This window comes from Xiphias gladius, chromosome 20 (assembly GCF_016859285.1).
Source record: "Xiphias gladius isolate SHS-SW01 ecotype Sanya breed wild chromosome 20, ASM1685928v1, whole genome shotgun sequence".
In the NCBI taxonomy this organism is placed as follows: Eukaryota; Metazoa; Chordata; class Actinopteri; order Istiophoriformes; family Xiphiidae; genus Xiphias; species Xiphias gladius.
Window position 1 is genome coordinate 6,124,698 of NC_053419.1, and position 21,604 is coordinate 6,146,301.

The window sequence follows — 21,604 nt, forward strand, 5'->3', positions numbered from 1 at the left end:
TGACGTGATAGAGCACGAAACAGGCTACTAACCTTTTTAACGAGGATGGTGAGGCCTTGATATTTAAAGGGTTTGGAGAACTCGATATACTGGGCTCGTTCGTTGTTTATAGTCAGCGGTGCTACAATCATGTCAGCCAGGCCCCCCAGGAGCTCTCCCATCATGCCATTCCACTCCTTCTTGTTGCTGTTGTTCACCTGGAGTCCCAAAAGGAAGGTGGTAACATGAGAATCAGCTATCGACCTGCTGCCGTCTAGACCACCGCATGTTTCCAGGTTTTGAAGAGTTGGGTTAAGCCTAGTGGGGATAGATGCGCTCCACATCTTTGAAACTGTCTCTGTACAGAGAGACTGCTATTTTCTGTAGTTTATAAACTCATGCACTGTAGAACACCAAAAGTGTAGAATATTGTACTATTGCCTGCAAACCTGGCTTTTGTCTGCGTTAGAGATGAATGTTTGCAGATAGAAAAACCTTTTCAGACCATGCAGGTTTTGAAACTCAACATGTGCTGTTGGTCCTCCTTTCCTATCTTTTCTTACTTCTGTGAACATATTGAGTTGTGTTTCACAGTCATGCTAACATTTTGGTTAACATTTGGTTAGATTGAAATCTCAACAGATCATCCTGGTAGGCTACATGTTAGTAGCATTGCGGCTAAATAATACCACGGCATTAAAACATAGCATGGATGTGTAATTACACTGTATATCCAACACTATGTATACAGTTGTACACATTGCTGGTATTGTGAGATCTTATACCAATAGCTAAACTGTGAATAATGCCATCTAATAAAGGCATTGTAAATCTTTGATACACCTCAAACTAATACTGGCTTCTCTTTTAGGCTTTTGTGCAAATGGATATGAGTACAGGATGCTTTATTGTAAACACACTGAAACAAAAAAATATCAAAAAAGTATTAATCCAGGGATTCAGCGAGCTATGATGATCTTATTTGTGGATAAACCTCCTGCCTTGACAAACACGTATACATTAGGATGCGTGGCGTGGTGGCTGTGTTGACGCTTTGCTGCAACGAACAGCAGCGGCTAACGAGGTATCTACATGTATATGTTAATTCTAGCAAACTGTCACCTAGAAGTTACCCTGTTGTAAAGGTCGGATAGCAAACTCTTGGATAACGTTATCTTCTGTGAATAGAGGGCCGTGTTAGCAAGTAAAACTTGAATGCGTTGCAAAGAGAATAAGCAAAGGTGCATGAGAAGGACAGTCTGCTCTATAAATTCATAGAGGTGTCCCGCTTGAGCAATGCAGGGTTAGGTTAAATATAGCCAATCCTAATTTGACATTATCTTTGTAGATGGAGGCATGTGTCCTATTTGACTTTTGCAAAGACAAACTCTTTCCCCAGGGGACGATGAAAATGAATGAGTCTCGCCATGAAAAGATATTTTTTCATGTGTAAATGATGTGTATGATGTTTGATGGTGATTTTTGGTATATAAATGATTTGTATGTTTGTGTATTCCCATTTTCTGCGGAGTTTTGGGTTGCACTGACTGCTGTGAGCCTGCTTTTTAAAATTACATTGTCATGTTAATATTCTTTTATCTTATTAAAGCTATATTATTATTAAGCCATGCTTTCATGTTGTTTTTTAGACTGGTGCCTGCTAGGCAACCTAGTAATCATGTTTACAGGTAACTACATTGCTAATTAAAGCAAATCTTTCATTCGGTCTTTTTACACCCTCAGAAACTTGCTTGAGGTGAGTCGGAAGAACTCAGAAGCTTGGTCATGAAGTAAAACTCCATCACTGACAAAGAAAAAAGACAAAGTTTTGAGGTACTTTGTCTATTTTGTTTGACTCTACTATAGTTTGACTGCACTAATGGAACGTGTTCCTTTTTTCTCTGGTAGATTTTCAAGTTGGTTTTATGTGATATTATGCTCCTTTCATAATAAAACTAATTAGCACTTACAAATTGACTCGGATACTCAGCCATGGCAATTGCCGCTCGCCTAATCCTTTAGTGTAAAACTGGCACTAGATCAGTGACAATAAGCAAATTCATTCACTGGACACTCAACGTCCATGGATCTCTGCTCTATGACTGCTTATCACTTCGCCTCTCAATATTTAGTGAGATCAAAACAGTTAGTGGAGTAAAATAAAATTATAAAAAACATAAAAATTATATAAAGTATTGAATCAATACTGTGCAACCTGTGCCTCATGGAAACAATGTGACAAATATAGCTGTTATTATAAAACTGACCCGCTCCTGAGTTCCGAATTTCCCATCAGCCACCAGATGCACCTCATAGGTAAAGTTCATGGTCATAGCCAGCTTGATCAGGAGATCAATACAGAATCCATAACAACACTGGGGTACAATTGGGCGACCTGTAATAAAACCAGCAACGGTTGCAAGTTACAATCATTCGGGAGGGAAATGTGTTAGATTTTTTTTTTTTTTAATCCAAAGGCGGCGCACGTAGACTGAACACAGAAAATGCGTCACACAGTGAACTGCAGACGGATACACATAGTCACACGCCACATAGCATACAAACCAAGCATGTCCCAGCACCCCAGAAATCACTCATTCTGAATGGCACACTCAGCTACATGCATACATATATAGATACCTACTGCATATATATGTATGCATCTCCAGTGGGTGTTTGGCGAGTGCAGTAAAAGCACAGTGACAATATAAACGTCCCTGATGTGTTACCTGGGATGGTCTCATTGGGCCCAGTGCAGATAACCTTTTTAATTAAGACTCCATTTAATGTCATTTCCTCCTTGCATGTTCCATCAGGCAGAGTGGGTTTCACATACACAAATGGCTCCTGGTGTATCGTCACTATCTACAACAGATGGGACAAAAAGCTGTTTATCACGTAGTTAGAGGTGGATCAGATTGATCCAGAGGGACTTCAGAACGCTGCAGCGGGAGGGAAAGAGTTACTTGGAAAAATCCCAGCAGATTCACAAATACCCGTGTACAAACTCCCAGATACTCACGGACACACAAGGACAAACGGATGAATTTAAAAATAACTGACAAGGATACAGATGAGAGGTTTTTTGCAGGCCCATGAGAAATCTAAAGAGATAAAAGTCATAGTAAGTATATCACTGCTGCCTTTATGAACTCAGATTAACTTCACTCCCCTCTGAGAAACAAATGTTAACGCACTGTCCAACATGAGTATATCGGCCCAGGTCCGTGCTCGATCTGTGTAGACACGAATGTCACATTGCAGCAGCAAAGTGAAGGGAGCCTACCTTCAATCGAGTGGACATCTGGAAGCCCTGTGGTTTCTCGGTCTCTCCTCCGGGCCAGATGATCTTCCGCTGATTGTTCATCACCACCTGCAGGGATGCCACGAGCATATAAAGTATTATAGGTGAGTGCTGACAGAAGGCACGCTGCTGATGAGGCTCCAACACTGTGGGTGAGCATCACTAATGAGTCAGCTTTATATAACCACAGCTCAGCGGTTCTTTTATTTATTGCATTGACCTCTGGCTTACCTGTCATACCTGTGGGTTTCAGGAACTTATTATTATCACACCAATCACCAGGAAACGGAAGTGCTGGTTCTCGCAGGGTTTACAGTTTGCTGTGCATGGTCGACCCATTTACTGAGCCCCATTTACAACAAACTGAATATAATTAGACGAAATAATCTTGACACAAGGTCCACTAACTAGCCTATACTGGAGCATCGGCTCACAAAGACCATTTTTGAGGTAAAGAATGAACTTTCAGTGGACCAGTTTTCAAAGAATACATTTTTACATTCTTAGCTATTGTTTGCCAAAGTCTGTACACATTGCAACAACTTGAAACTTGCATTAGATAAGTCGTCCAATACATTTTCATCTGAGAAACGATCATTTCCGCGTCCTTCTACTGATGAAGAGCTGCATTCATGGGCAATGTTCTTGTTGTAAAGCCAAACCCATAAGACCGCCCGTGATGGTAGTGAGGTTGTGTTCACTCATTGCTGTTTCACAACAGGAACTAAAATCTTGGCTATCTGCTTTTCGATTTTCATAGCCTAACGAATGGTAACTACAGATAGTAAAGCTTGTTTTGTGCTTTGTAAAATGGTCACTTATCATGTTTTATGTATCATATTTGATAGAGTTGAATACAGTTAAGAGTGGACAAATCTACAATCCACCAGCAGGGCAAAGCCTCAACCAAAGGTTACATGAAGCTACAGCAGTTCATCTTAGCAATAATCAACTAGTAATTTCAGAAGTCTACAGTCATTTTAATGCTTAAAGGGTAACTCAGGACCCCTGAAAATCTTGGTTTTGCTGAGCTCTAATAGTTTAACTTCTGACTAGACATGCTGGCCACAGCCAGAGGTGAACTAGACTTGAAACTTCCCTCCTTTCTCTCCGGCTTCTCTTTCCCTCTTGGAATCCATCTGTTGTAAACTTTATTTGTACTCTGTATTCCAATTCATCATAGCAACAAAAACAGAAATAAGTATTTCAAATCCCCCCTCATTTTCTCTGACAGACTGCATGCTGGTAGCTTTGGCTGAACTAGAGAGCACAGACTGAGGATTGTGGAGTTGTCCTACATGAAGTGCATTGTTCTATAGATAGAAAACTGGGTCTGCATGTCAAGAATGAACAAAAAAAAAAAAAGGATGACTATGTTCCTAGAGTAGGTACAGTACAACCTGTTCATGGGCAGTGGGTATAAAGTAGGGAAAGAACTTTTCTTTAATTTCTATAAAATTTCTTCACAGAGTTGCCTCTGCCTCTCAGTTTACCTGTGTTCCATTGTATATGCCAACTTGAATGAGTCGAGTCTTCTGGTAGTTGAGTATACTGTAGTGGGCGTACTTCCTGTCGCCGTCGTCATTGAATTCCACGCGCCCTGTGAGGCCCTCTGGGTATTTAGACGACATCAGCACCCTGTGGCAAGCAAATAGAAATGATTATAAGCACGAATGAGCACACGTGTTCATGCATGAATATTGCATGCCATCTACTAAGAATGCAACAGTGCATTTTATGTGTATCATTCAGTACAGGGCTCTCAATTTACTGCTCAACCAATCAGAAACTGAATAAACCTAATTTACAAATTTGAAATCAGCTTTTCCTAAACTGAGAATCTGGATTTGACGGATGTGGGTAAATGAGGTCAGACTTGTTTAAGTTGAAGTTTAGTTGAAGTTTAAGTTAAATGAATTTTTTGTGCCATGTCTATAATTTTTCACACTCTCATAGTTAGAAAATACGAACCCACTTTATATGTTTAAGAAATGTTTTGTTAAAAAATCCTGAATATGTCCTAAAAAAAGTTGGAATCCAGTATGCTATTTTATGAAGATGTTTATCATAATAATTGAACTGTAACACCCTCAACGAACCATGAATTGCAAAAATCAGCACACCTTTCAAATTTATATCAGCAAAAAAAATTAAATAAAAAGATAGAACTAATGCATTACGTTAGGTCTGTATTCAATCTCACCTTTTAAAAAGGGGCCCCGTTTTCCAAATGTTGGTGTTGCCCACACATCCTCTCGGGGGTTCTGTGATATTTTCCTTCTCAAAGAGCTCCTGGATGGACTGAGCCACCACAGCCACTGCATCATTGATATGGGCTGACTCATTCTTCCCGTTGATGAGCTGGAGGCCGATCAGACCTGAGACCAGGCAACAAAGACAGTCAGTGACCTGAGCAAACTTTGACCTCCCTGGATCCTTTTGCAATGCACAAAGTGGGAAAAAAAACTTATAGGAGCTCCAGTTTAGACATCCTGAATAAAGGTCAGACATCAGTTGCATGATCCATCTTTGGTGCCCGATAGTCTCTTGGAGGATAGCTCAGAAAATATCTACATCTTGTCATTTATGAGATGAGGCAACAGAAATAAATGGATCATTTTTCTGATGTTGCCACTGATGACCTTTTCACAGCATGTGTAAAGAGTCCCTTGAAGTTGGATCTCTTTTTTTGTGGCCCTACCAGCTAAGGTTTGAGCAGTAAGCGCAGGCAAAGCATTATCTGTGTAAGGACCAAACAAAAATACCATCAGACCTAAATTTAAACCAAGCAACAATCCAACTTCAGCTAAGTTTTCTGATTGCAATCAGGTCCATCAGTCTTGCAGACTCCTGGAAGACCCTGCAGTGGTGGTGGATGAGATAGGACATGGATAGGACAAAAAAATAAATAAATAAAGAGCTCTCTGGGGTTGGTTGTGTTAGAGTGCCCGGGGGAAAGACGCTCAACGTTTGTGACCAAAAAGTGATAAAATATTGTGAGAGACTTGTGCAAAAAAGCCAAGGACAAAGAGAAAAAAGGTTGTTGTAGCTTACCACTCTATCAGTTACCCGTTGCAAAACTCTCCCTTTATAATTCATTAAAAACCAGGGTATTGAAATGGCAGAAGAGCACAATGAATTTACCTCGGAGTAATCCAGGACATACACATTTAAACTAAGAACTGAGTGTGGACACACCACATTTAAACCCTTAAGCACAAAATGCTTCAGTGTTTAAATGCTCAACGCACAACAAACCATTATACAGTTAATCATGTAATGCATCCATCGTTCAACGGTTAATCTCTCTAATCCTGTATGCGTTATGATCGGCCTCTGAGCAAAGCCGGGGGTAACTCGTGTGTTCCCACTCATCTCTGCCGGAGAACGTACCGTCTGGCGCCTCGCTCAGGGCTTTACCCGACATCTCCCTCTCGCCCACCAGCCACACGTAGCCCGAGCCTGTCATGTTGAGGAAGCGGGCAGCCTTGTACACTGCGGCAGCGTCTTCCTCACTGGAATTTGCCATGTTGAAAACAGACAAAAGAGTGTGTTTCACATCAGAGCATGCTAAATGAAAGTTTAAGAAAATTTCAGCGATTCCAGGTTCAATGTCCAGCTTTACTGTCATTGTTCTGGAGGCCCTAACACGTATATACTGTAAATATACACACATGTAATATGTACCATATGTACAATATCACCGTAATTTGGGTTGGGGTATGCTTGCTGTTGCGTGCAACATTTCATTACTATCTTACATTACATTAAGAATGTGAAATGTCTGTGTTAACGGGAAGAATTTTTATCTACTGGGCCCACTGAATTTTTGCCTTAATTAGCTTGGTTAAATAAATACACTTCGTTTGACATATCACATATATATTTAGTATCTACGTTTTCCAAAAATGATGTGCCCTCTACAGCATTTCATGCAATCAAGATGCATTTCCACAAGAAATTATTTGTAAATTTTTCTATACTTCAGCCTGAAGTATAGAAGTAAATTACTTATCACCTTTAACAACCAAAGTTGTCTTGTTTTTTTTTTTCCATTTACGTAATCTGTGTACATTTCTCATAATGTGCGAGTCAAAACACATATATTCTGGTGCAGCTGGAACCTCGAGGGTATTTTTAGGCAGCTGTCAGGAAAATATGATACATTCACAATACTTCCTCTGAAAATGTGGATGAAGTTTATTCGTGATCGCTGGGAAAATCTCACCTGGCGGACAGAATGATGACTCGGGCCTCCAGCTCTTTCGCCTCCAGCAGCAGGGCAGTTAAGTTAGTCTCCTGGCTGAACTGGAGGACTTTCTCTGCCTGTGATCGAGGCATAATGAAAGGTCAAGCCAGCTACTTTTCCCTACCTCAGACACCATGCTTCCTCTGTACCTGCTTGGTTCGAGCTTGGCCGATTTTGTTTGAAAACGGGAGACAGAGATAAAAAAGGAAAGCGATCCAGGGGAACCGGCTGAACTAAAAAAAAAAAAAAAAAAAAAAAAAAAGCTTGAAGGGAAAAAAAACTTTTTCATTTGTTTGCATGCAAACTGAGGGTTATCAAGGCTCCAAAGAAGGACGTGCATGTGTTAGGTAGAGGGAAGAAGAAGGTCAATGCAACCAGTAACTAAAAACGGGTGAAGGGGGGTGAGGGGGACGTTTTCCCCCAACAAAAAAACTGCTGAAAACTAGGGAAGTGCTACAGAACAGGAGGAAGTAGCATCTGGGAAACGGTTTTGTCCCACACTACCGGTTCTCCACAAAGGAATGGACTTGCAAACTCTTTGTGTGTGTGTTTGTGTGTGTGCGTGTGCATGTGTGTGTGTGTGCGTGTTCTGAGTACATGCATTCCTTTATTGAAGGAGAGAATGAAAATGATAAAAGCGGGGCGCTGTTCACTGATTTTTTTTTTTCTGTAATGACCGAGAAATTATAGATTTTTCATAACAAAATCATTCTTCATTTAAATAATAGGGAAATGTCTCAAAGTAAAAATTAAAGAAAACACGTGCTACCAAGAGAGGGACATTTCTGGGTCGGCTGGTGACTGGTTTGGGCTGGTTTCTAGTTGCTACGTTTGGAAAGTTGGTGGGCGGCGTGCATTGACCATGCAAATATACCTTAGGTCCTCGCTTGTTGTCATAGGACAGTTGGTCGAGGTTTTCATAGTTCCTTTTTTTATTCTGATGAGTAATGTGCACAGAGAAAATATGCAGACACAGAAAAATATTATAAACAGTTGAAAATGGAGGGCAGTAAAGCATTCCAACAAATCTCCCCTTTTCTGCTTCAAATTGGGATCTTTAACAGAGGGGCTTGCAAAGAACATCAGAGCTGACCACTTGTCAATAATGCTGAAATCATGCCTACTTGTTAAAAATGCTATTCAGTGTGATTTAATCATTGTATTTGATGCATCAATTATCAGTGATGATTCAGTGATCCACCTGCATTGATCAGTTATGCGAAATAACTGGATCAAACGCTGTTTCTCCTTCACCATATCGTCAATGAACGTAAGATTTCACAAACAGGAGTGCCAAAGAGAGCAATCAGAGTTTCAAAACTCAAGTCCAAAGTGGGATTTTTTTGGCCTCCTAAAAAAATGTGAAGAGCTCATTAAAAGTCCTACAGCATGTCAACTTGCAAAACTGCACTGGGCAACTGCCAAGCTATCCATCTGTTGAGGAGACACCATTTTTACTGGCCCTGAAGTGCCAAATTGAGAGGCTGCAGTGGGCTCTATACATGACCATTAACTTATCTGACCAGACACTTAGAATAACACACCAAAAGCTAGAAACCATCATCTACTTCAAATCTTATTTCTAAGGATTTATTTTTGAATGCTTGAATGCTTAAACAAATTTGGGCAACAACTCTAGTTACCAATTTCATCGTGATATACATTGTGATTTAAATCAGACTGATACAAATCAAAAGGCAGAAAGCACTTATCAAGCTTAAATCACAAACACAAGCCAACTATTCTCACTCTGGTATTCTATCCCACAATATAATTCCAGCAAACAGTCTAAAGCCGTGTCCCAGTTCAACATTATATACTAATTCTAAACTGGTTTTGAGGATGGATATAGTGTGTCCCCACTGGAAAACAATACATGACAATATCTAGTATACGATGTATAGTAAAAATGCCAGAATTTTTAATGTATTCTGGAATTATACCACTGTCCCACCATTTAATGCACAAAGGAAATGGAGGCTGTACTCGCAGCTGAAAATAATTAAAAGGAATTAAAAAACTGCAGATGGTAGTAAGACCGCTCGAGACAGTTCTTGGAAAACAAAGGTATTCTTTCATACACACATCCGGCTATTTGGGGTTGATGATCAAGGCTGGCATTGTGCTGGAGGTGCAGGCAATCAGGTTATTGGCGTTGAGATTGCAAGACTGATTATCACTCTGACATATTGCTATTTTTTGGCCCCTTTGCAACAAAATTTAAGACAATGGATAGTAAAACCCATTCACTGGGAATGGGTTTTACTATCTACTTGTCAGATCAGTGTTTTTCTCAGAAGTAGTCATTTGCTATTTGAGCCCCTTTTAGCACAAATATTCATGAGTGAAAAAAAATAGGGGCCCTTAATCCATAGCTTCGGGACAGTTTGTAATAAATGGAATTTAAGTAGACTCAGTCTCAAACAGGTGTAATTATCGAACACGTTACAATATTGTACACTCACGCCAATATTATCATTCTCAAATTCCAAAGAAAGCCATTATGAGTAATCAGTATATCAGCCACTCATAGCACGAGCAAATAATGACACATTTCAAGCCTTTTGACGTGACTGTGTGCAAAGGAATTAAATCTTAAGAAAAAAACATTTTGCTTTCCCTGTGTAAACTTTAACTAGCCCTTTTTTAACAGTAACTGCAAAAACAATATAGTAACGAAGATGGATTATATAGTACTTTCTGTGCACATTTAGTATGTATCATGGAATTTGATCACAACACATGATACTGACTCTGACAGGAGAAAACTGAATTCAGACACCTGAGGTGTCAACATATGGATTCCAGTGTTATTCCGTGTTCTGTGAGAAGAGACACCCAGCAGTCTGGACTGAGACAGGGAGCCATTTTGCAGGAAAATACACATTCTTTCTGCTTGACAGGGTTTCTTGCACAGCTGCCTTACTTCGCAGCTCACACCTCAGTGCATTCTGGGTCTGATTCCCTGCGTTCACAAAGGCGACACTGGCCATGCATCATTACAATATTCAGGCTGACAAGCAAATTAACAACAGTTTTCCTCCAGAAACTCTTGCATTCATATCAAATGAAAGCGTTTAAGACCTGTTATACAAGCTGATGCTATAGTGATCTTTGTGTTGTGTAGTCATGTTTGTTTGAGTAATTGTGATTTTAAATGCTGAGAGGTAAGTGTTACATCCTGAATCATAATCAGGAAATTAAAAAAATATTGTATCTAAACCGAAATGCAAGCAGTGTTTCTTGTGAAGTAATGAAAATACTATAACAAACTGTCAGTGGTGTTACAGATAATTCCACTTATTCTGATTCCTTACTTTGTTAAGTAAATGTTCTAAAAGTCTGTGATATTTTAAAAGATGATAGAACAATGTCATATGAAAAAACAAAATTGGAAACTACACTGGAAACAAGTGAAATATCCCACCAAGCAAGCAGATAATTTTCTACACATTTTGCACAGAGTCATAACACTTTAACTACCATGTAAATACCAAGTATCTAACATTCAGAACTGTATCATAAAATGAGAGCGTTTATGCATCCTCGACATGTAGAAATACTCTCAATGAGTTTCTTCCTGCAGCACTGCAAACAAAAAAAAAACCCTTTTCTGAGCGATCTATTTTTGTATCCTCAGTCAGGCATCAATATTTCATGTTGTGTCGGTCACGTTTGCGCTCTGACTGAGTCCACTGTGTCCAGAGCAACAGTGATCCCCCTGTGACCACGTGTGCGACTCCGCTAACGACTTGCCAAGAAGAAAAATGACGCAAATTTACTGAGTTTATGGAGCACAACTGGGTGATTAGCAAGGATAACACCTCTCTCTTTTAATGAGACCATAATGTGTCAAAGCTGTAATCTGCCACATCCAAACTAACATCCTTTACCATCACCTAGGACCGTTAAAGCTATTACTGTATTTACAGTTTCGGTGTTTAGCTGACACTGTGATCCAAACAAGCTTCCAGTGAAAGAGATGGTGAAGTTTTTCATTATTCTGCTCAAATGTCTTCATAGTTTCCTACATTTTGGGGGTGGTACACCAAATTTTGATATTTGGTGGCACTTGATTAAAATCGTAGATTGCATCTTAAAGTTATTATGCCCCCTTTTAAATGTACTTTTTATATCGAATTTCCATAAGAATGACACTGTACCAAACAGGTATTATAACAAGGATAAGGCTGGTGTTTTTCTGTAGTTTTCCTATTTTGAACAAATCCCATGAATAGACCAAAACCAACAATGTGTTAGTTCGTCTTTCAATACTATACGACTTCTCTGCCCTTTCTGTGGCTCTCCGCCCCAAACCCATTCATCTCTAAAGCGTTAAAGACCTAAACCTTTTAAAATGGCTCGCAGATGTATTGCTTCTTTTTTTTTTTTTTTTTTTTTTTTACATTTCATGAGATAACTGGGCAATGTTGTTTTTAGTTAATGTTATTCAAACAAGAGTAAATAGTGCATCTGTGGGGGGATATTTTCAGTTGCGGATTAATACATATAGTATTTATAGTATATGTGGCACGGACTCAAACTATACGACAGTGTATTGATGGTAATGTAGGAACATGTTACCCAGTGTAACAGTGCAGTTTTTGGACAACAATGGAGCTCTATGGCACAGAGGAATAAAGAATAAGGAATGATTTTTTGAGGAATATTTTTTTTTCACACTTTATTGTGTTGTAAGTTTAACTGTAATGGTTGTAAACTGATTTTTTTTTTTCCCCCATCAGTCTACTCTCAGCAACCTATAATTTCAAAGTGAAAACATCTTCTTAGATTTTTTGCAAATTTATAAAAAATCAAAAACTGAAATCTCTCATTTCCAAAAGTAATCAGACCTTTAATTCACTACTTTGTAGAAGCTCCTGCGAGTCTTCTTGGGCAAGTCTCTACAAGCTTTGTACACCTGGATTTGGGCAGTTTATCCCATTATTCCTAGCAGATTCTCTCAAGATTAATCAGATTGGATGGGAAGTGTCTGAACTGCCGACTTCAGGTCTCTCTAAAGATGTTCTATGGAGTTTAAGTCTGGGCTTTGGCGGGTCCACTCAAGGACATCAGTGACTTGTCCTGAATCCACTCCTGCATTTTCTTGGCTGTATGCTTCAGGTCATTGTCGTGCTAAAAGGTGAACCATCGCCCGAGTCTCAGGTCGCGTGCACTGTGGAGCAGGTTTTCTTCAAGGACCTCTAAGTATTTGGCTTCATTCATCCTTCCCTAAATTCTGACCACCACCATGCATCACTGTAGGGATGGTATTAACCAGGCGATGAGCGGTGCCTGTTGTTCACCCGACCCAATGTTGGGAATTCTGCCCACAGGGTTCAGTTTTGGTCTCATCAGACGAGACAATCTTTTCCCTCATGCTCTCAAACAGCTTTAAATGCCGCCTGGCAAACTCCAAACGGGCTGTCATATTCCTTTGACTCAAAGTGGCTTCCGTCTAGCGACTCCACCGTAAAGTCCTGATTGATGGAGTGCTGCTTAGATGGTCATCTTTCCACTAGGTTATACCCATCTCTACAAAAGACTTCTGAAGCTCTGTAGAGATGGGACCAGGAAGAGTCCCGGTGGTTCCAAACCTCTTCCATTTCACCGTTAATTGAGGCCACTGTGCTTCTGGGAACATTCAATGCTTTAGAAATGGTTTTATACCTTTGCCTGATCAATGCCTTACCATAATTTTATTGCAGAGGTCGCCAATAGTTCTTTCTGGCTGGTTTTTGTCATGACATGCAGAGTGAATTGTGGGACCTTATATACACAAGTGTGTGCCTTTCTAAACTGTGTCCAATCAATTTAGTTTGCCACAGGTGGACTCCAATCAAGTCCCAGACACATCTCAAGGATAATTAAAGCAAACAGGATGCGCCTGACCGCAGTTTGAACAGCCACAGCAAATGGTCTGAATACTTCTGTAAATAAGAGAACTACGTGATTTTAATAAATGTTCAAAGGTTTTTAAAAACACGTTTTTATTTAGTCATTATGAGTAATTGAGTGTAGATTTATGGGCAAAAATTATAATTTTATATATTTACAGTTAAATCTACAACGCAATAATGTCTGCAAAAAGTGGATCGGTCTGAATACCTTTTGAAGTCACTGTAGATCAGACTTTGAAAACACAGATACTGTAGTTGTTAGTAAGATATATTCATTGTTGGTTTTGGTCTTTTCATGGGATTTTTTGACAGTAAGAAGAATACAGAATTTTGCTACCCTTATCCTTTGGGTTTTATCAGGGTTTCAGTTCAATTGTTGCTGTGCACATTTGGGGAAATTCTCAAATGAATCCTGCTCAGAGTCCAAAAAATGTTCGAGCTGGCCCTGCAGTCAAAACTAAATATAGGCGTAATTAGAGCCTCAAAGTAGAGAGTTGCAGCAATTTCTCTCAGCATTATGGGAGTGAATGGAGTGCACAGACGTTTCATTCTGAGATCCAAACTAAGATTATGCAAACATAAAACGAACTTCCTGGATTCAAGGGCTTTTGATACACAAATTTCTCTTCCTCAGTGCAGGATGTGAGTCACGACTGGGTGATTTTACAATCAATGTTATCATTTAAACTGCATGGATAAATTCAGATGTTTGAAATTGGATGAAATCTATTGGTGGATGTTGATCGATACTGATCCCGGTCACTTAATATAAGCAACTTACACTTCAACTCTAGCTGCCTTCTGTGAATTACTTCAAGTGTGTTTCATATTCAGTGTCTCTCCTCAGCTTCTGATTTAATTAAATCTCTGAATCGGGACTCATTACATTCAGCCACACAATTACAGCAAAGTGCCCCAGAGAGGCACAAGCCTGACAGAGAATAAAGAAAAAGCATATCCCAAGGTAATTTCATCTTATTAAATGAATGGGTGAAATAGGTGGCACTTGTTTTTCCTCTCTCTCTCTCTCTCTCTCTCTCTCTCTCTCTCTCTCTCTCTCTCTCTGTTCCTAAAGGGCACACATCATCACAGTCTCAAGTCTGTTTTGGCTCAAAGAAGATCAGCATTTCACTGACCCACATACACAGCTCAGAGCTACACTTAAAATGGATGCATCAGCAGTATCTGAGCAGGCGAAAAAATCTCCATTATCGTGTGAACGTGACTTAGCAGGGTGCAATAAACACCGGCCCTCTGTGTACAGTAATGAAGCTGCCTCTCATCACACACTGAGTGGAAAGAAACACCTGACTTCCACCGTGGCCCCACTAAAACAGCTCAACACTTCAGTCTGTGATGGTTTGCAAAGCCCCACGTTAAAGTCCGCTATTTGGCTCCCACTGTGGATAGACACAGGATAATTTAGACTATGGCGAAAAGCAACGTGAAGATGAGCAAATAAACATACAAACTTTTGTCAGATTAGACCACATTAGACGCTGTTGATGTCTCTAGGCATGTTAGCCAATGTTTACACAATGGTGAGAAAGAGATGTGGCCACACAACAGAAAGGAAAACAGTTACATACATAGAAGACCTTTGAGGTTTAAAAAACCTTACACACTCGCACGCTCATGCTCGCACACTCTGGGGAGGGGGGGGGGGCCCTGGGAGCTGGAGCGTCTCACCTTTGTTTCTCTCTCCTCCAAGAGGGTCTCGAGCCTCTTTTGAGCAGCCCGCCCCTCGTGGTCGTCGCTTACTATCAGGATGATGTGGTTCCAGTTGAACTCGCGCATCAGGTCGAACCACACATGCGCCTGGTGGGAGTAGGGAGGCACTGTCCGCAGAAAGGACAGGTGGATACTCTGAGGAGCACGAAGCAGGAAATGAAGGGGATTAACACACTCCCGTTAACGGTTTTCCAAAACAGTTTAACTTTTAATGCTTCATTTTGACTCATGGCAAAACGTCTCACAATGTGTTTTTCTGAAAACTCTTGAGAGCCCTGACCTAGACCCTATCCAGCACCTTCTGGATGAACTGGAACGCCGGCTGGGATCCGCGCCTCATCGCCCAACATCGGTGTTGGACTACTTGTTGCTGAATGGGAGCAAATCCCTGCAGCCAGGTTCCAAAATCTCGTCTTCAGCAAAGTGTGAAGGGCCATGTGGTGTGCTTTTCTAATTCTCAGTCTGTATACCAGCAGAGCATAGACACATAATATACTGAAAGCTGAAAAGCCTGCACCTGAATTTGTTCTAGAAAAGGTGAGACCACATATTAATGATAAAAAAAACTGTTTCTTAGGGTGTAAACAAATGCCTAACCTAATCATTAATGGACAAACACCATGTAAAAAAGGATTAAAATGCTTCCATCATCCCTTAACCCATGCACAGACATCTTTTAAACATATTAAATGCCTCTGATTTTGTTCAATTTGCAAGATTAGGAGAGATGTCACTTAGATTGACTTTAAATTGAGTCCTTGGGATTTTATTTATGCGATTGCTTCAAAGTTTAATTTTAGTGGTTTGTGCTTCGTAAAAACATTACTCAGGTCAGGGGCATTATTAATGATGTTCTTTCATATTTCAGCTGGAAAACCATTTAATCACAGCTCCCCTAATGGACAGTGATGGGACGTTTAATCTGAGACGCTTTTGAAGCTGCCCCAGGGGAGCTCCTTACTCCCTCGCTCTCTGTTCACTCTCTACCTGTTTTTCCTCTCTCTCTGTCTCTCGTTACATCTCCCTCATCCGTCACTCACCTTGTCCGAGTAGATGGACATGCGGGTGGTGAGCCCCACCACGGGGATGCGGTAGAAGCCTGCAGTGTAGGAGACGGGCGTCGGAGTGAGGTGGTCATTGGACTGGGGAGGGTGACTCACCAGGATAGCGTAGACCTGCAGAGACAAAGAAGAAGATCCCTTTGTCATTCCGACGCTGGCATTATGACTGAGTGTGAATGCCACTACTTGTATTATTAACATTTTTAACATGCCACAGTATTTTTTCTTTCTATTTGTCTTATCTATGTATAGTTTTCCAGTTTTACAGAAAATAAGCAACAAATCATGCCATTTACCACAAAACATAACACATTTAAACTTGTATTCGTCGCACATGATATGTATACAATAAGATGGGGAGGGGTACAAATCTAAATTCTTACATTTTGGGCATCGAGGAGCTACAACGAAAAAACTCAGAATGTATGAAACTGTTCTAACATGTCTGTACATATTTCTGGTAGGATACAGTAACAACAGGGAACAACGCGCTCAAGAAACCAAAAGCGTGCACACTTTACTACATGATATCTAAATTATAAAAAGTTCATTTAGGCACGTTTTAGAAAAACATGGTTTCAGCATCCAGATTTCATCAGTTAATGCTGATTAACCTGCCAGTGGGACCTGGGGAAAAAGTGACACATAGACCACTTTGTCCCACTGTGTCCCCCATCTTATCTGGGTTAGATGTTGAATTAATGCAAATTTATTTAAGCCCAGGTGTCTGCTTTACATACACCACAGTCATCTTTTAGTGGGTGCAACCACTGCCCTAAAATGATGTATAACAGGTTAAAAAAAACAAATGAATGATAAATTTCTCTATAAATCATACTCAGGGGAAAACGCATTGATAACAGAGAAACAGAAGAGCAACGAAATCTTTTCCTATGTCTTCACTGTGGCTGTTTGGTTTAGTCTTCCTGCATTAAGCAAACCGGGGCGGGCCAACTACTCTAGTAAAAAGAACTTCTGTGTGCCTCCCCTAAAGCTCAGCCTTGAGAAACGCCACAGAGATGTGAAGGAAGAGGAATGAAGTTGGCGTGGCTGTGCAGCCATGGATTATTGGATATGAGTGGTCCGTATGGTTGGGTCAAAAATGAGGTCTGTCTTCCAAGGACTGCTCCCGGGCATCTACTCCTCCATCTGCCACTGACTTTCTTTCTCAGTGACTGTTATCGCCCACAAGCCAGTCTCATCTGGTTAAACCTTCCGTAGACTTTCTGTCTCAATAAGGTTGGATTCTGTCTCATTCACCAAAGGTGTGTGTGTGTGAGTGTGTGAGTAGTGAACTGAACCGCTGTTGGTGTAATCTGTACAGCCTGAGGCGTGAATTGCACGCTCGTTCTTTGGGTGACAGAAGACTGGATGCGACAGTATTATCTACAAGCCTGTATCAATTACAGTCATTACACTAAGCAGAGGACCAAGGACATGAAAGCAGCACTGAAGCTGTGGGTGTTTTTTTTTTTTTTTTTTTTTTTTGCATGAAGCCTAATTATGTGTGTGGGAGACATAGGAGCGAGAGCAAGAGGGACTTCACGCCTCAACATGCTGTGACATAATGTTGGCGCTTTTAAAAGCCATGTAGAGCAGCACATTAGAAGATGGTTGGTGCATTCCAGCGTGCATCAGTGTTTTAACAATTCTCAAAGGCACACACGCACTCACCGTGCACCATGCGTTACTAATGAAATATGTTTTGTTTGTCGGATCCGCAGCACATATGGTTTGAATCTTTAAGCTTTTATAACTGCAAGAAAACTCTTCCCTGGAAAATCTGCACGTAAACCCCTAACAGTGTGGCGTGTGACCACGGCATCATATCATACAGCTTGCAGCTGAGAGAGTGATCCACGCCTGAAGGCCAACTCACAAGAAGTTGTTTTTTTTTTTTCCTTTTGCTCAAACTGTCCCCAGCCATCTCAGCCTCCTCGTGCCAAAATGTTATCATGCATCACACACACGCACACTGAACGCCAAGTTGTTAATTGTAAATGATGTATGGCACATTTTCACTCCTCAGTGGTTCCGTTGCAGTTCAGTAGATCTGCAGCTGTGTGTCCTGAAAATGTACAGTTGCCTTCTCATCTGAGATATGCCCCAAACCAAAGCCTGCTTTCGGATGTCTGTAAAGCAGATGGGTCTGCGGGGAGTTCACGGAATCGGAACTACACGAAGTGGGCTGATCTGCGGGTCGGGTGTACGAGTGTAGCATGGAAAGGCCAAATCAGACAAACGGCAGGCCTGCCATAATATATCGGCAGCTCTCTGTTACTGTTTCTACACGTTTGGTTGTACGTTAAAGCTGAGTGGGCAGTCAGTCTGCCAGTGTGAGGCTTCGGGGGAAATGGGCGACTGTTTTGTCTGGATTCAAGACTGATGATGATGATCTAGTCGTGGGAACGAAACTTCCCTGGCCCCTTGAGTGAGAGAACGCGATACTGATCTGATACTGAAGCGCAAACCTCTCCTCAAGCGCCGGCTTGCCGCAGCAAGCCACGGGGATTTCTGGGCTGCTGCTCCTCCAGAACACCCCGAGGCAGAGTCTAACGGCGCACCGCTTTTGGCACTTAGGTGGGGGTTGTGCACGGACCCTATGTAGCTGGCGTGTACGCTAGGATTCAGAGTTGAATGAAGCAGTGGTTTGATGTGGCGCCCATGCAGAGGTGGCGGTAGGCTACCTGACTGGAGATGAGGTCCTCGCAGACGGACAGAGCCATCTGGATGGCGTTGGGTTTATGCGTTACGGAGATGGCGGTCAGCTTGAATTTGTCCCTGCCGTAGACCTGGTTGGCCTGGGTCACGGCGTCTTTGAAGACCTGCTCGTATCTCTTCTGGCTCAGGACGGCCCCGATGTTCACGATCTTCGGCTCGCAGCCGGCCCGCGCGCAGGAGCACGAGAAGAGCACCGCCAGCAGAAACAGACGCATCGTGCGGACCACCAAACAGCACAGCGCAGCCCGGTCGCTTTTCTCCCCGGTGGCGGGTCGGCTCGACCAGCTTCTGGACAGCGGCACGGCTCGGCCAGTTGGAAGCACGACTGCAGACAAAATCCAGGTGGGCGGTGTGTGCGAAGGAGGGAGGCCAAAAAAAGGAAGAAGAGGACTGGAAAAATAGGTGAATTTATGTGCAACGCAGAGGAATGAGTAGAATCATTTTAGGGGCAGGCTGTCAACCGGGGACGTCCAAACCGCATTGTCCACCTTCTTGTGCTCTCCTCCGCAGAACCGCTCAAGCCTCCCCGTGGTCTTTGCAAGAAGAGTCGCGGCACAGTCCGAGCTTCCAGGCGACTTCCTCTGCGGGCTGTGTATCGCTTCCCCCGGCCGCTGCTCCCTGCGCTTCTGTGCGGACTGATCACCGCTCCGGGCTGAGCGGCTGCTGTCCTTGGTGCTGACAGCTGTGCATGCGCGCCCGCGGTGGCAGTGCGCGCCCCCGCCGTATCGGCTCCCCACACTGGGTTTTTTGCGCGTTGGCGTGATGCCGCCGCCTCTGCCGCTGCCGCTGCCGCTGACGACGACGCTGAAGCAGAGGAAAAAACAGAAATGTACTTACCCAATCACAATACGCCCGATCACCATGTTATGCATAAGAGGACATGAAAGGCAAGATCGTTGAAGGGAGTGTGAGGCTGCATGCCTGCAGGGCATGGATTGGTGGCAAGATTAATTCAGATTAATATGGGGGGGGGGGGTTGTTAATTCGTGTGGTTTGAAACGAGAACCAGGCGGCTGTGAGATTTTCCCCGTAAATACCCTGATTGCAACAAGAGCAGATGGAGGGTTGGAGGGAAGGGTGTCTATTCCAATTTAGCGGGTTCCAGGTCAGAGCTGAGCCACGGACACGGGCTTTGACGTGAGTTCTTTTCCTCCAAACTGGAGGGGGAGTCGGACTTGTGGTGCAGCTCCCCTGCGTAAAGTGCGCCGAGCTCCTCTGGACAGCTCGTTCACCAGGCAGGATGTCGGAGCCGTCTTCGGCCATGCGCGTGTGCGGACGGAGAGGAAAACCGGACCGTAAGCCTGGGTGCTTCGCAATCTCTGCTCCCGCGCTTCGGAGTGCTCAAGTAAGTGTCGGGAGCATCCCTGCAGCTAGTTACGTGAGCAGAATCAACCGCCCGGTTACCTAGGAAACAAGATCTTTACAACGCGCAGGCACACGCGCGCGTGCGCGCACACACACACACACACACACACACACACACACACACACACACACACACAAAGGGGAGATCTTCACGCGGAGGAAATATTCGGGGGCAAACCGACAGTGCGTTTATTCACCGCAGCGGGAAACGTCGAAATGCACCACTCAAACATAACACAGACACGCACATAAACATAAAAAAGATAAAAAGTGAAAACTGTGTGAGCAAATCAAACAGCAGGTTACCATTTTAATTGAATTAGTAAAAGTCAAGCTTTTTCAAATTTTGCCCTGAGGGGATTCAGCCCTGGGCCTCGGTGTGTTTATTCCAGAAATTCATACTAACAATTCCTTTAATTGAAAGGGGAAAAAAAGGTGATTTTGAAATGAGGCCAGTCGACAATCGTTGACCGGTGTTCTGAATTATAAATCACACAACACTGAAGCGTCTCTCTGTGTGTGTGTGTGTTGCAGTGAGCTGCTAAATTAATCACAAGGCTGAAGAAATCAACGTTCATCAGCTGTGTGCTTCCACGATGAGCTGGACTCCAACATGATTTGGTACGTTTCTTTTCTTAGACAAGCAAAATGTATAATTTATGTGCACTGTTAAAGGGGATATTGAAGGGGGTTATGGGAAAAAAATCAAGCCTTCAAGAGAAGGCCCACTTCCTGGCTTGTTCTGGAGCTTTTCAACCACCTCCAAAAGTCTTCGTAACAGTTTACATGAAACCTAAAAATCACCATATATGAAAGTCAATGACTTGGACAGTGACAAAACATTAAAAACAACGTAAAGCACAGGAAGAAGTTTCAGTCCTAAGGACAACATACCAATATTATAGTTTCAAAGGGGGGAAAAAAACATTTTTAGTGTCTATAAGAGTATTAAAGCTTTCAAGAACAAAGAATTAGCATGATTCATGGAGAAGCTGAGGTTGTTTGATTGGTCGTGTGTAGTTGGCTCCAGGATCTTGGCACACGGTATCTATCTGAAGCTCAGCCTGGACAGATCCATTTTCAAAGCCGTTTTTCCTTGTTGGAACACATAAGCTTAGAAGGAGACATCCGGGAGCCATGGAATACACTGCCTCCGATGCCAGCCACATTGACAGGAGGAGACAAGCCCCTGTCACCATCAAACCGCTGAAGGTAACCGAAAAAACGATGGTGTTGGACAGAGCACCTGATGATCACCCTCCCAGCCTCGGCACGACTGCCATGGCCAGTCTGT

The 21,604-nt window shown here is 42.3% G+C and overlaps 1 protein-coding gene across 3 annotated transcripts in view; it reads right to left on the minus strand.

The window, feature by feature from the left end:
• grin1a (glutamate receptor, ionotropic, N-methyl D-aspartate 1a) overlaps positions 1–19,163 on the minus strand; it is a 32,840-nt gene extending 13,677 nt beyond the window's left edge. For 2 of the 3 annotated variants that reach the window (XM_040157653.1, XM_040157652.1), the window contains exons 1-12: positions 18,912–19,163; positions 16,204–16,338; positions 15,122–15,298; positions 8,407–8,469; positions 7,512–7,609; positions 6,677–6,798; positions 5,487–5,661; positions 4,777–4,921; positions 3,266–3,352; positions 2,709–2,844; positions 2,247–2,374; positions 33–197 (exon numbers count right to left, since the gene is read on the minus strand). In XM_040157653.1, the coding sequence (XP_040013587.1) occupies positions 33–197; positions 2,247–2,374; positions 2,709–2,844; positions 3,266–3,352; positions 4,777–4,921; positions 5,487–5,661; positions 6,677–6,798; positions 7,512–7,609; positions 8,407–8,469; positions 15,122–15,298; positions 16,204–16,338; positions 18,912–19,160 (1,680 nt within the window). In that variant the 5' untranslated portion in view covers positions 19,161–19,163. The remainder of the gene's footprint in view (positions 1–32; positions 198–2,246; positions 2,375–2,708; positions 2,845–3,265; positions 3,353–4,776; positions 4,922–5,486; positions 5,662–6,676; positions 6,799–7,511; positions 7,610–8,406; positions 8,470–15,121; positions 15,299–16,203; positions 16,339–18,911) is intronic. The other variant, XM_040157654.1, reaches the window with a different exon arrangement.
• Positions 19,164–21,604: the final 2,441 nt, after the last annotated feature.